The 15,744-nt window shown below is 44.4% G+C and overlaps 1 protein-coding gene across 1 annotated transcript; it reads right to left on the bottom strand.

Annotated features, from left to right (window-relative positions):
* Positions 1 to 243: 243 nt before the first annotated feature.
* On the bottom strand, positions 244 to 15,261 carry spdl1 (spindle apparatus coiled-coil protein 1). Its single transcript, XM_078261002.1, has 14 exons — positions 15,200 to 15,261; positions 13,891 to 14,083; positions 11,427 to 11,603; positions 10,004 to 10,198; positions 9,352 to 9,501; positions 7,680 to 7,778; positions 4,849 to 4,959; positions 4,618 to 4,758; positions 4,341 to 4,447; positions 3,345 to 3,465; positions 3,066 to 3,132; positions 2,828 to 2,983; positions 2,666 to 2,735; positions 244 to 658 (listed from the first exon to the last, which is right to left on the bottom strand). Exons 2-14 carry the CDS (start codon positions 14,050 to 14,052, stop codon positions 523 to 525), a joined length of 1,692 nt encoding a protein of 563 aa, XP_078117128.1. The 5' UTR covers positions 14,053 to 14,083; positions 15,200 to 15,261; the 3' UTR covers positions 244 to 522.
* Positions 15,262 to 15,744: the final 483 nt, after the last annotated feature.

Here is a 15,744-nt window from a genome sequence, read left to right as displayed (position 1 = left end):
ACGTCCAGTGCTGAGATGTCTTGTGATTTACCCTGATAGGTTGTAGTATCTATTATGTTATTGAAAGAGGTTAACAGACATATGTGACATATGGTGACTCATCAGCTGTGCCTCCCGTGTCTCCACATGGTCAGCAGGTTCTTCTAGTCTCAATATGAAATGCACCTGCAGCTCTTACACTGACTGCATCTGCGCAGCTGGAGAGTGACGTGTTACTGGAGCAGCACAGAGCTGGGCCAAAGCCTCAATAAAACCAAAATCCTTTATTAACAGCTGACATATTTATTCACATTTCTCAGACACACTGACTCTTTTTTTGGTGTTCTTAATAAAAAAAAGAACACCAGGGTCTCTATTGTGTACTTAAATGTAAAGTTAATCATTCAAATTAAACGTTAAGATAATGTTCTCCCAGTCGTTCAGGGTCCGTTGCGCGCGTGCGCACGTACGCACACACACACACACACACACACACACACACACACACACACACACACACACACACACACACACACACCAGTGCTACTGTTGAGCACACTGGTTCTCCATGCTGCTGTTGGAGCTCACATGGATCACCTCCACTGTTCCACGTGGCTTCTTTCTTCTCTCCTCTCTCGGCTTCTGCTTCTCCTCCAGGTTCTGCTCCAGGTTCTCCTCGCTGAGGACACAATCACAATCACTCAACATCCCTGTTGGTCATCTGTCTCTTTTTAGTTTGACTCTACAGTAGAAATATATAGCAATATACAGCAGGGATTTACAAAGTGTTTCTATTGCTCTGTGCACACCAAAAAAACTTGCGTCGCCGCAACCGGTGGAAATTAGGACGGCAAGATCAGGCGGAGCTCGGTGCGCAGAGAGAGAGGGAGAGGGAGGGAGAGAGAGGGAGAGGGAGAGAGGGAGAGGGAGGGAGAGGGAGAGAGGGATGCGCTCATAAAAGTTAAAACATTTAGAGACCGACAACCCCGTTAACATTCCCTGATGGGTATTTTTATGAAATATATATAGATTTGAACGGGAGGGAATTACATATAGGCTATCGGCATCTTGAGCCGGGTGTCGCCAAATGCGCACATCGGTTTGAATTATGTTTTTATATATTTTATTTGCTCTCACGATCGCTTCCACTGCCAGGGTTCCAACTGAAATAATAGGCTAAAGCAACGGCAGTTTATGGAAAGCACAAGTGTAATTATGGTCAGATCTTGGTCCTGACTGATGGGGAAGATGTTGATAAGCGTTGTGATTTACGCATTTACAGCGTCGGCTATTTTTTTTGCCAGCTTTCCTTCCTGTTTTAGGAAGCAGCGACTGTATTGCGTTTTGCCTGCAAAACCGTGTCTGTGTTCTTCATATTTATGTAGAATTATAATTTGCTCTTCTTATATAAAATATGCATCTCTGGTAGATGTTTGCGATTGGTCGTGCTGTGCAAACACCGCCTCTTTTATGTGAACGCGCGCGCCGCTGGATTGGGAAACGCTGGGTTGATTAAACTAGTTGTTAACCAGCGTCGTGACACAGGTTATTAGGGTTAGTGAGGCCGGGTAACTGAAAGAAATCCAGGGCACGTTGATCTTGATTCGTAGTACAGGCCTCTGGAATCTAGTGTTGTTTTGGTCAATAAAAATGCTTTAATGGTGCATCTTCAGGAACTCTTAATGATGAGAATTCCAATAAGGGAAATATCCAGGATGAAGAATCATTCCTGTGAGGGCACAGAAATCGGGCTACATGTGGGGGAGCAGCCAGCATCTCTCGGGCTCTCTGTGTCCAAACCTAACGTCTCTGTTTTCTTGGTGTTTTCATGTTGGGAGTATACCTGGACAAAACAACCACACTAAACCCCAATGTGTTCTTCTACAGAGCAGCCGGACGCATCATGAACTCGTGTCCGTGGAGAGAGACGAGATGTCCTCACTGGTGTCTCCAGCTGACCCAGAACCAGCAGCACAGAACAAAGCCTGGTGCTCAACTAACCGCAGACATAGAGACAGAGCGCATTTAAGTCCCGCCCCAACCGGAGGGGAAAACAACTCTCCGCTCTCCATTGTACTGCGTGAAGGTGCCTCCACGTCAATTCCGTCTGCTTCCGTCTTCCGATCCCAAAAACGGAGCTTTTATGAGGACAAAGGTGGCTACAGACGTGAGGAATCAGCGGAGGGAATGGAGAGACTGTGGGACACTAAGCTTACGTTATCTAGTGTTAGCTTAGCTTAGACATATAGTTAGCCTAAAACTGACATTGAGATATTTAACTTGGTACAAAATGCTTGCTGCAAACGTAACATCCAACATATTGTTAGCTTGGTGTCAGGATCCCACAGTCTCCCCATTCTTTCTGCTGATTCCCCACATCTGATTCCATATTTGTCTTCATAAAAGCTCAGTTTTTGGGGTCAGCTGCTTATAAAAATTTAAGTTCTGGGTTCTTTACATTGTTGGTAATAAATATAACCACACAGCAGCTTTCAGACATGTTTCTGTTGTTTGCTAGCAGACGGAATTGAAGAGACGGCACCTTCACGCAATACAAGTAAATGGAGAGTGGGGAGTTGTTCAGCGTGGCTTTCAGAGTATGACGCGACACACTCTGTCTCTATACTTACCTGGGGGGAATCACAGACATACTGACCTGTGGGGGGGGAATCACAGACATACTGACCTGTGGGGGGGGATCACAGCAGCCTCTTCTTCGCTGATCTTCACACACTTGGCCGGCCGCGCCTCCGGCTCTGAACACACAACACAAAATGATAACAGCTGAGTATTGAACACTCTGCTGCTGCTGCTCTGTGTGTGTGTGCGTGTGCGTGTGGCAGCTGACCTCGTGCGGAGCTCACAGGATCCGCTACAGGCTCTGCAGTCATCTCCACGGCAACAACGTGCCCTCCCTTGTCAGGCGGGGTTTCTTTAGAGGAGGGTACCACGTCAACAGGAAGCTTCTCTTTCCTTCTTATGTGCGTCACATGTTTCTTGGCCTCTAGAGACAACCATGGCAATGTTACGGGCACACAGTGAGAGACAGCAGAGGCACACCATGGCCCACGTCTTTCTCCACTCACCTTTGGGTTCGTACTTGTGCTGCAGTTCCTCTACACGCAGCTGCAGTTTGATCTTGTCACTCTGAGTCTGCAGCAGGGAGCCAAACATATGCACCCGCACTCAGTACACAGTGTGTCTGTTTGAAGTGTTAACACAATCGCTAACTGCAGCCGAATGGAAGCGCGTTACTACCGGCCCCATCTGTCAGAGGTCGAGTTTTGGATCATTGTGTGTAGTTGTTGTAGTTGAACAAAAATCTCCTGGGTGCTAACACCGTGGATGGTGCTCAGAGCTCTCACCTGTTTGAACAGCCGCTCAGAGGAGAAGAGTTTCCTCTCCAGCTCTAAAGCTCTCTGACTCTCCGACAAAGATTTCATCCTCTGAAGGGAAAGCTCATCTCCCAGACGCTCTGCATCCTTACTAAGACACACACACACACACACACACACACACACACACACAAAAAAAAGTCTTTTACTGATCTTTTCAATTTTCTATGGTGAATTACGAGATTGAATATGTGTACCAAATATTCAACTGTATATTTTTTTTTTTTATATATTACTTGCCTAACCAGTTAAAGAAGCATCACTTAATACGAGGACCTGCTGATTAGGGCTGGGCGTGCAGTAGCAGTACCCTTTAACTGACTCCGACACCAACAGAGCACTTCATTTGAAATAATCCTTCCACATTTTATTTTATTTTTCCCCCCAGACGCCACAGCCAGGTAGTACTGTATCGCCATACTTTTGAACGCTTTGGCGGCATCTTGGCACGCTGCATTGCCAACTCCGTCGCATACACGACGCTGGACTCCACCTCTCCACAGACTGTAGTCACCAACCAATCACACGCCGCATTAAATCAAAATCAAAACGCTTGCTGTGATTGGCTGCCAGCAAAACCAGACAAATAGTCTCTTTTTTTTTCTAGATCTGGGTCCAAAAAAGGATGGAATGAAGAATCGTTTGACTGGAGAAGTTTCTATACTATATATATATATATATATATGTATAGCTTAAAAGGAATGGAGCTTCCTGATGAATGAATATGTGTGGAAACCAGCGTCACTGTATAGTTTAGTTTGTCCCATCACCTCTGTGTACACTACTTCTCTGCCTCTTTCTTCTGTGTGACAATTTATGAAAGATGCTAATTTAGCAGACTACAGGGGCTTAAAGCGTCAAATGGTTTAGGTAGCTTTTGATTTCTGCTACATTACAGTTAAACAAAGTGTTGTGAGGAGAGAGAGCGTGAGAACAGATGTGCCCAGATGTCTTTGTTACACTCACACAGTGTTGTTGAGCTTCATCTTCAGCAGGTCAGTGTAGTAGGTTTCATCTTGGCCGTCAGCGCTTTGTGCTGGAGCAGGGTTAGCTGGCTGAGCCTTCAGCATCATCTACACACACACACACACACACACACACACACACACACACACACACGTCGACAATTCAATTCTGTTTCTTCCCCACTTCATGTTGAGCCAAATGCAAATCACAAGGATCATTGTTTCACCCTCCTGAGATTTGATATTTCTTGTTCTTCCTGTTGATATGTAGGACTCACCTCCATCTTCTCCAGCCTCTGCAGTTTAGTCATCAGATTTTGGATGTCTCCGTTTTTCTCCGACAGCATGGACTGGAGCCTCTCCAGCTGAGCAGGGTCAGCCCTGGAGCCCTGCAGCTGCATCAGAGTGGCTATCTGGACCTGCACAACACATGCACGTCAACGCGGTCGTCCAGGATCCAAGCAGACAACGGTGCACATTTACAGCCTACACAACACACGGTACTGTACCTTCATACGCTGCAGATGCTGTTTGCTGAAGGCGTACTGTTTCTGCAGGGACACATACTGGACCTTCATACTGATGAGCTGTCGCTCCATCTCAGCACGCTTATCCTCCAACTGCAATACCAAAAATTAACATATGGATGTTAGGGGTGGTACCGAAACGTTACGGGCATCACGGTTCGGTGCACGAATTTACACAGAAATACACAGTATAAAACTAAATAAAACTTGTGTGCAAATTAACTAATGTAATGTGGAACTACTGTTAGATACGAGGGTTCTTTAGGGACACCTAATCTGTAGCCCCACCTTAGCTCTGAAGCTGATTGGCGCGCTGCCTATGCAGCAGTTCCGCCTATGTATGCAGTTTTTTGTCAGGTCGACGGTCCAGTGAGTGAGTCAGGGATAGCAGCACTAAAGGACGAGTATGGCGACCCACAAGAGCTAAAGGAGCCGCCGGCCTCTTTAAGATCCCAGTCAGTTACAGTAGTACAGGCGAGAGAGTGGCGTTGTTCAGCAGTTGTTGGGCATGTGAGTGGAAATACATCTAACATGCTAACGCATATCCGACGCCATCACCCAGATGGACAAAAGAGGAGACAAAAATAAAACTGTTCAACATCTCCTCCCTACAGTGGTTAACCTTTAACCTTTAGATACAAATACAAACAGGGCCAAAAAACAAAACAAAAAATCACTGAAGCAGTCGGAATTTACATGTTCATCTTCAATGCGCCCATATTCACTCGTAGAGGAACCGGGCTTCAAGTATTTGCTGTATGTACTCAAACCTTGTTACAACATGCCATCTCGTCCACATGAGGCAAACTGTAGTCCCTTCCATATACATCCAAAGGACGTTGATGGAGCACGAGTTGTCAGCTGCACCCTCCGTTCACTAATGACCAGTTGGCAAAGGTATGCCTGTCGCACTTAATAGCAAGAATACTTTCTTTTATCTTTTGTGGGGGAAGGTCTCGCCTAAGTAGAATTTTCTTTTTGTAATTTGCACTTTCATGAATAAGAGATGCTGTATTTTCAGTTTTATAGCCGATTGTCTCATTTTGTTTACAAGTTACAGATGGAGTCTGGAGATGATGTGGGGTACTTATTGTTTACATCTTTACACACTTCAGGCGGTTGCAGCTAGCTCAGGGGAGAGACTGTATGACACTAGGTGGTACAGACTGAGACATGCACAATAAAAAAATATTGCCTTCTGCATTTTTGATTTGCTTTTCCCTCCATTGTACCGAACTCGTACCGAGCCGTGATGTCTGAACCGAACCGTGACTTCTGTGTACCGTTCCACCCCTAAGGATGTATGTATGTGTACTCTGACTTTGCATTTCATTTAAACTCTAAAACTAATTTAGTTTAGCTTGTACTGCTGTTACTCCAGCTGCTAGCTAACGGTAGGCTAACGTTACCTGCTGTAACGTTAAAGTGGAGTGTTAACTAGCGTGACATGCGGCGATGGTTAGGTTGCCTCTAACGTCCGTTTTCGGAGCTTCGGAGAGAAGGGCAGACATTTCAGTGGCACCGAAATCCGCGTTGCAATTCGGTCCAGTACATAACGGTCGTTAGGGGCTTTCTGACCGGAGGGATTTTTGCAGTTCTTAGAACTAAACGAACTAAAACACTTTTTTCGTCGTGTTCCGACAGGAAAAATTTGGGGATTTTTAAGTTCCTCTGGCCGCAGTAGGGTACTTTTTTTAGCTCCTACTCCAGAGCAGGGTCTTTTCCCTTTTCCTAGGTGTACTTGATTGGTAGAACGTATAAGCCACGCCCACTGCCAACTCGGAACTTGCAGACAGAGCAACAACCAACAACGGGACATTTTTAAACAATTTTCACCATCTTAATCATCATTAAATTCACTTCTGACAAAGTTTTAGGCGAGAAATGAACCGTTTAGATTTCCAATATAGGCAGTCTCGCGAAAATTGATGCCGAATTGACAATTTGCTTCAAAGTTTTCGGAGATGAGAAGCTCCATGAAGTGAGGCGACAGCCAGCAGGCGCCTGCCCCGGCCTCTAGCCTGTCGCTCGGCCAGTCATGCTCAGAGACCTCGCTGTAAGCTGGAGGTCTCTCAGACCGCTCTCGTAAATAAGAGGCTTTTATTTCGCCGTTGACGGTTCGTTTGTTTAAATATCACAACACATGTCCATCATAAGATTAACGGGAACCTGTGGTTAACTGTCTTTTCGGAGTTAAACTCCACAAGCGTGTCCTGCGGCTCGCCGGCCGTCACACACACACACAGTCACTCACACACACACACACACACACACACACACACAGACAGACACACACACAGCGCAGCAGTCTGTGTTGAGCAAAACATTACATGAATTACTACAAGAATGGACGGAATGCTGCTTTGTTGTTGTTGTTGTATGTGGCGCTAAGGTCTAGTGACGATGCTATAAAGACCGTTGCCGTGCTTGCGTCACTCCCTTACCCCTCCTACCAGTCCCTATGGCCACTTGGCCAGTGGGAATGCAAACGGAAAAAAAGATTTTGGGGGAAGAGTAGTTCATAGAACTGCTTAGAAGTGTACTTTTCCTCTAAAAAGTACAAGTACTATCCGGTCAGAAAGCACCAGTTAAGGCACCGGTGCCGTATTAGCACCGGGTCTCAGATCTACACGATTCACGTGGATGACATTTTCCCATTCAAAACGGCGATTTTCGCCGAAAAGCGACTAGTTTGCAGGTATGTACAGAGAATTATTGAGGCTGGGTAGAACAGTTGACTCTAATTTGGTTTTCTACGTCAGCAAAGACAGAGCCTTTGTTGCTGTTTGTTTGCAGCACAGGTTGGGTTTTACCTCAGCAAACAGAGAGTTCCCTTTACTGTTGGGATCCTGGGCCTGCTGTAGAACCTGGTCCAACTGAATCTGGAGGTCTCGGTTCTCCCCACGAGATTTCTGTGGAGACAGAGATGCAAAGACATACGGAATGAGCATACACAGACACCAGAGATGGGGACTCGAGTCTCAAGACTCGGACTCGAGTCGCACTTAAGTCACACAAACAGCTGACTTCAGACTTGACTTGCGACTTGACCCAAAAGACTTCAGACTTGACTCGGACTCGAGCTTCGAGACTCGTCAACAACCTGTTTTCGTGCAATTATTGCTTTTTAAATCTAAATTTATTCATGCATTTCTGTTTTCTTTTATTGGCGCATATATGTTGGGGAAACGTATGACGAGCTGCATGTCCCCTGCCCTTTGCCATAATGTGCAACGTAACGCATGTGGCCCAACGTTACATTTAGCATATATCGTCACAGGTAACAAGCTAACCATCGCCAAGTGTTGTGCTAATGCTGGGAACAGGCACATTGTATCTTTATAGTTGTATCCATATGATGTGACAGACTTAGGTTAATATTTCACCAGGTCCGAGGTCTAGAGGGATGTGTTAAGTAGCAGAAGATTAGACTATACAATGTCCTAAGCTGGAGACCCAAAGTAAGTTCTGGATGTAACTAAATTAAGATAGCTCCATTAAAGCATACGTGATATTTTTCCGGTCACAAGTTCTCATCCATTCTTGGCTGCAGTGTCCACATTTTATTTTAGAAAAGAAAAACATGATAGAAACATTTAGTATTACTTTAGCTATTTCCCCCACAGAACACTACACATGTCAGTTGTATGCAGATTTTATTAGTGGCAAGCAAAATAATTTCCCATACCAAAATGTTGAAAAACACAGTTATGAAATTGAAACAGAGTTCTTAATTTGGGTTTCTTCAGATTGCATTGCAGTAGACCCCATAAAGTTATCCTACAACTGATTTTGATACTGTACTGTCTGGATGGTAGCTACAGGACAGGCTTTGAATTCATAAGATTTAACAATACAGTGTTAGGGACGAATCAGATGGCCAGAGACTTGAGACTTGACCTTGCCCCTCAAAGACTTGACTTGGACTCGAGCTCAAAGACCTGAGACTCGACTTGAACTTCCAAAAAATGACTTGTGAACATCTCTGACAGACACAGAGACATGGGGACAAAGAGAGGTGCAGACAGTGGGTTTACGTGCCCTTAGTCATTTCACGTAGCAATGCATCCCCGTATTCTAAATAATTCCATCAAATGAGCACATTTGTAAATCCCCTTCAATGGTCAATGAAGCAAAGTGTTTTATTATTGGCACTAATCTATCCTGTGGTTTCTTAAAACAGATCTAAGAATGGGCAGGAAAACTTCCCTCAGAATAGAGCCACTTCTGGTGAGACTCCAGTTTGAGTGTATTAATCTTGTTATGGAGTTTGCTAGAGAGCTTTATGCTGTGACAAAGTAAAGCTGCTCTTGTCCTAAAGGTTTTCTTTTCCGAGAATCCAGAGACGCACCAAGGTTCAACATCACTTTATACGTGAAGAATTCAACAGTTTCAATGGCCTGTGTTGATCAAACTTGACTACCAAAAGCATATACAGTAAATGCGCACACAAGCACAACACGGACCAAAGCTGATGAGGTTTACCTCCAACGCATTAAAGCAGGAAACGGCCTCTTTCTCTCGCTCCTCTTTCTCCTCTGTGATTTGCTGCAGGCGGCGCTGCAGGCTGCTGCTGCTCAGCTCCAGCTGCTGCTCTCTGTACCGACACTCCTGCAGCGTCTGCTCCAGCTCCACCTGGCACGCACACACACACACACACACACACACACACACACATTACTCACACAGCTGCAGCTGATACTGGACACCAGGGCTGCACCATATCAGGAAGATAAGCAAGAACGTTGGTGAATATTTCAATAACGATATTATTTGTGATAGACAGATGTTAAAATGTTCTGCTGCTAAAATAAAACTGATTGTTGAATTAAAAAAAAAAAAAAAAGTTTACAAATTGAAGTGAACGGGATGATAGATCCATTTGAAAGTGCAGTTTTCTACCGATACTGTCTTTTCACTGACTCAAAAATCCCTGAGAGTCTTTTGTGATGTTTATGTTTATTGCACAAGTAGATAGAGGATGAAGAAACGATTGATTGCGCAGCCCCAATGCTGAGATCAGGCTGGGAAAGAAGCAGCAGCAGATTAGGTAGGCTATTAAGATGACATTCTCAATGAATAGCAGTAGCTGTACAAGAGAATACACTGCATTTAGCTCCGCCCCCCCCCCCCTCACCTTACTGTTCTCCAGATCCATGATCTTCATCTGCACCTCCATCACCTCAGACGTCATGGAGCTTTGGGTGTGTTCGTTCAGAGCTCGCAGCTCCTCCATCTTGTTGTTCAGCGTCTCAGTCTGCAGCTCCAGTTTGTGTTGCAGCTGTTTCTCGTTCAGCTGGGATTCCTCCAGAGCTGCCTGCAAACTCATCACCTGGGAGCGCACACAGGAAGACACCTGGAGCATTACTGGATGGACTCCTGCATACGTTGCACTGATCTCGCGCACACACACACACACACACACACACACACACACACACACACACACACACACACACACACACACACACACACACACACACACACACACACACACACACACACACACACACACACACACACACACACCTCTGCTTCATTCTGGATCCCACCACTTAAATGACAAAATGTGCTTTGGAACATTTGGCAGAAAAAAACCTTGTACACTGAGGGACGATTTAAAGTTACTATTTTCTCCCCATTCCACTGAAAGGTGCTGTAGGTAGGATTGTGAAGATCCAGGACTTAGCCAAAAGCCTCGTAAGCCCCTCCCCCCCCACAAGGGAGAATGAATGCGTGTGCATGAGCAGTGATTGACACGCAGTTAGGCACCCCCCCTGGCCCTGATTGGTGCATCTGAACAGGGGTGGATTTTTGCAAATCGCACTACAGGTGTTACAAGCATTAGGAGCAGTGGACAGCTACATACGGCGTCCGGGAGTAACTTGGGGTTCAGTGTCTGGCTCAGGGACACTTTGAGCCTGGGATCAAACCACCAATCTTGTGGTTGAGGGGCGACCACTCTACTTCAGAGCCACAAGCTGTATTATTTAATTTTTATGTGTGGCCTACCGGCCCTGTCTTAGAGAAGTCCCAGCGGTAGTTGTGTTACTCAACGCTGCGTTTATGGATTTCACATCCAGCAGACAAAGAGCTTCATTGGGAGTCATGTTGGTGCCCTTCTGATCAATAAAGCGGGATTAATGCTTGCTGTGTGCCTACGGCAGCATTTTTTATTTATAGTTCAGCAGCTGACTTCACCCATCCCATCCTATACTGTAGCAACACTACAAAGATTAAACATATTACGCCTTCATTATATTCCACAGTAACTGTTTACAATCTCTTATTGACTGTGATACAAAGTGACGTGGAGAACGCACATACTTATAAAATAGGACACTACTGCAGTACAATCCCTGTTTACATTTATTCATTCATTCATAGAGGGCGGGTAATGCAGTGCAGCGTTGGGCATTGAGAACCGCCGGAAGAATAAAAGGAGTGTTTGATGGAAGGCGCAAGTCACAGCAGGAAAAGCACAGGTTTTACTGATAATACTAGCGATGGCTCTGTTGTGTTGAGCAGTAACATCTGTGCTGCACCTCCTGATGCTGTACCTTGTTGTTGAGCTCACTGAGCGCTGTGCTGTGGCTCCTCTCCAGATTCACTTGTTGGTCCTCCAGCTGCTGTCGGTGCTGCTTCTTCACACAGTCGTAGTCCGACCGCAGCGACTCCAGCATCCGGCTCTTTAACTCCACTTCCTTTTGAAGGGAGTACTTGTCTTGCTCCAGGGCCTTTGACACAGACACAGACAGAGTCAGGGCTCTAAGGCTACGCTCAGACTGCAGGCAAAAGTGGCCCAAATCTGATTTTTGTTTTGGGTCAAGTGACCAGGTCAGACTTCTCCAAAAGTAGTGTGAACACTCAAATCTTGCCCAGATCTGATTTTTTTTTCAAATCAGATTTAGACCACTTCCATATGTGGTCCTGAATCAGACCCAGGTCTGATTTTTTTCAATGCGGCCGCAGTGTGAACAACCAAGGCGGATTTGATGCAACTTTTACGTCAATCTACATCGACATTTGTCACAATTATAAGCCAGCGGGAGTTAGCCCTAGACATAGACAGTAAAAAAAACTTGACTAGGCCTACAAAATGGAGAAAGTCAATGGAGGGAGAGTGAGGTGTTAGACCAAAATAGCCAATTTGGCTCTCTTCCTCTTCTTTCTTCTCCTCCTCAGCACTGCTCATTGATGTTACGGCTGCCATTACACAAACATTTTGAAATAAAAGCGAAAATGCTTCCTTCCTCCATAACCTCCCTAACTTTAGTGCAACAGCGTGCTGCGTCTGATGTCATTATTGTTGTTCTTTTGCGCATGCGGGTCAGTTCGAAACCGCATACAGTTCACACATATAGGCCACATTTTAAAAGGCAATGTGAACAGCCAAACAAAGAAATCGGATCTGAGCAAAACATCTGAATAAAGCATTAAGACTTGCGGTGTGAACGTGGCCTATAGGGCAAGTCAGAGTGGGAAAAATATTTGGGCATACAAGTGGACTGGGACCGGTTCGAAATCCTTCCCAGTGCTTTTAAGGTTGGTTCTGTTATTGGTAGTTGAAGAAACCAATGACTAGCAGAGCAGAAAATATGGTTTAGCAGGGTCTGAAATCACTTTAGGACCGTTCAAATACAGGTACATTGTTGGCAGTGGGGGGGTTAAATCACCAGGACAGGAATCACACAACAGAAAGCTACCTTTAATAAGGTAAGCGTATGATTAGAGATGAGCTGATACCGATACCAGTATCGGTATCAGCTCCGATACTGCCTAAAACGCTGGTATCGGGAAGTACTGGAGTTCATGCACCAATCCAATACCACGTAATAAAGCCCTAAAGAAAATCTACGTTAAAGCAGTTTATTTATGTTCTTTTTCCGTTATTACTGACTGTCAAACTGGATAATAAAAGAAAGTTCTGTGGCGTTCATGTTTCACAAAGAGTTTAACCTGAGCCAGACCAATAACAAAGATAAATAATATCACATCCATACAGGGATAGTAGTATACAGTTGTTAAAACGTAATAAAATATATGACAAACTGGTATCAGATCGGTACTCGGTATCGGGAAGCAAAAAATGGTATCGGGCCATCTCTACGTATGATTGGATAAAATCACATCTGAAAGCTGCTCATAACTGCTATATAAGAGCAAGCAACGCGAATGGCTGTAGAACCATATTAATTTTGATTGACAGTCGAAGTTCACCGGTTCTAACCAAGCAATAACCATCAACAAAAAAAGACGTGCACAGCACACACGCCCACGCATTACTGTATCAATGTCACTAGCTCACGTAGTGTGTTGATGTGTGATGACAGCTGTTGGCAATCGGAGATATAAACGGAAAACTGTAGGTTTCATTTTGTCCATGAACGAACACTGCAGCTCCGAAAGACAAAAGTAAAGTTCCCAACATACTCATGTATGTGCATGTGTACATTACCCTCCCACCCCCCCCAAAAAAAAGGGCTCCCCGAAAGACACAGTGTTATTGGAACACTGGAGTTTACCAGCGGAACTGAATCAAACATCCTGAATAGAAACGTTTACTTCAGTAAAAGCAGTCATTATGCTGAATACTCTATATGATATTATTCTATTTTAATTATTATAATATTATTATTGTGTTGATAACTTTAATGTTGCAGCTGGTAAAGGTGGAGCTTATTTTAATGGCCTAATATACTGCTGGGTAGTGTCATCATATAATAACACGTCATCACATATCAGTTCCTCCTGGAGTCCACGTGAGGCATTTCTGCGTTCACGACAATGGGATGGGCCGTCAACCAGAAAACATTATGCCTCTGGCCGCGACTGTCTCTGACACGGAGGTATTCAATATAGCTGTCCCCCTTCATTTCCGTGTTTGGCTGTTGGACTGGTAACAGTGAGGTCTGCACTGGGGGAGTGGCAGAATGTTCACAGACCTGGAAACATAACGGTAAAAGCAATGCATGGCTACGGTAAGATGTGGGTCAGCCAAGCCTCTAGAGTGCAGTGTCATACCTCCAGCGCGTTGGTCATCTCCACTCTCTGCTCGTCTAGTTGGCTCTGCAGTTCCGTCTGCTGATTGAGGACATCCAAACCCGCCTGGGCCGCCTGACGGACCAGCTCTTCCTTCTCCCTCAGCTGGCTCCTCAGGCGCTGGATCTCCTCTTCTGCTGCCATCTGGAGAACCTTCTGTATGTTCTTTCTATGCCTATGGAGAGATATTACATATCTAGCTATTCTTTAAGTGTTGTGTGTTTTTATTTGTCATTCATTAGTCAACTGGCAACATTTTAGTTTTGATGTTGAAATGTTTGTTTCTTCCCAAAGAGAAGAAAGGAAGAAGTTATCAGCGCCTGTCATAGTATCTTACGCGCAGGTCGCCTGCGCCACACAGATGCTGAAGCGTTTTTTTATCAAATGAGCGTTACACCTGATACACTGAAGCTTTAGTTACACATGCATTTGTGTAGCTAACGTTTATTTTATTGGTTCAATTGACCGAGTCATTGCGCAGCTCCTTGGCTGTACCAGAGTTAGAACACAACGTTACTGTCTGTGTTGAGTACTAGCCAACACTGCAGTATAAACACACACTTACAAGACCGTAACGTTACATATCCACTGTAAGTTCCAACTACAGGATGTCACCACATTAGGACACATCTAGCTAGTGTATGCGTTTATGTGGTGGGTACATGATTGGTTTAATTCATGATTTCATCTTGAATTTAAAATCAGTAAATCTCTCTTATAGAACGTAACACTGAGCTCCAAAAGTATATTGTCTTTGTGTCCAAGTAACGTTAAATAACGTAACGTTACAGGGTAACGTCAACGGTTCTTCTGAAGCAAAAAAAACACACACAAACGGTCACAAACTGATCTAAAGTTACGTTAGAAATCGGGGAAACAGACAGACCACGGAGGGCTTATGTTGATGAAATATGAAATATTTAGGGTGTACGTGCAGTTTAGCTAGCTAGTGTCCCAAATTATTTTCCAAAAACTGAGTGTCTCAATGATTAGCTAGAGAAGATAGACTTGGTTTAAAGTTGGTTAGTTTAATTTAGGTGATTTAGCTAGTAGGTTTATAATTAAGGACATTGATGGGGAATTTGGGACACTAGCTAGCGTTGAACTGCACGTATACCATATTTGGTATCCATATTTAGCTTAGCTAACGTTAACCATGTCCACAACGATGGCGCTTGTCCACTCGAGAAGTGTCATAAGTAACTCTAAAACAGCAGCAATTGAATTTATATCGGCAATGGCTATAAAATGGACAATATGACGAGAATAACAAATATTTAGCTAACGTTACCTTGTCAGTCGTCAATCAGGTCAAACCGCCACCCGTTTGAATATCCAGCAAGCGACTCCGTGAACTATCGCGACACGCTAGCCTCAACGAGAGTTGGCCCTGATTGGTCAGGCAAGAGCAGTTGAGACGCAGGCAGTAATTTTCTTTAACAGTCTATGGTAATTTCTGATGATGAATGGCTTCAACAGAGAGCATTTTCCTTCTAGTGCAGGGGCGTCAAACTCAACTTCACTAAGGGCCACACTTGGAAATAAGAATCACATCAGGGGCCAGACATGTAGTTTGTTGACATGCTTTTATTTAATCAAAGTCAAACATATTTGACTGTATTATTGCATGTCTCATATAGCTTTCGCACTTAGTTTTGTCGACATAAAGCCCTAAAAAAAGTTCCTTAGCCATCATAAAGTTTGCAAATCAAGCAAAACAATGATTACATGTTTTTACAGCAACCTGTTTCACAGCCTAAATATGATAAATCTCTGCTTCTGTGGGAATTCCTGACTCTAAAAGTCGGCAAATCTGCCAAATTCTGCTTTAAGTGT

The sequence above is a fragment of the Sander vitreus genome, chromosome 10 (genome assembly GCF_031162955.1).
Source record: "Sander vitreus isolate 19-12246 chromosome 10, sanVit1, whole genome shotgun sequence".
Lineage (NCBI taxonomy): Eukaryota > Metazoa > Chordata > Actinopteri > Perciformes > Percidae > Sander > Sander vitreus.
This window is presented reverse-complemented; position numbering and strand designations above follow the sequence as displayed.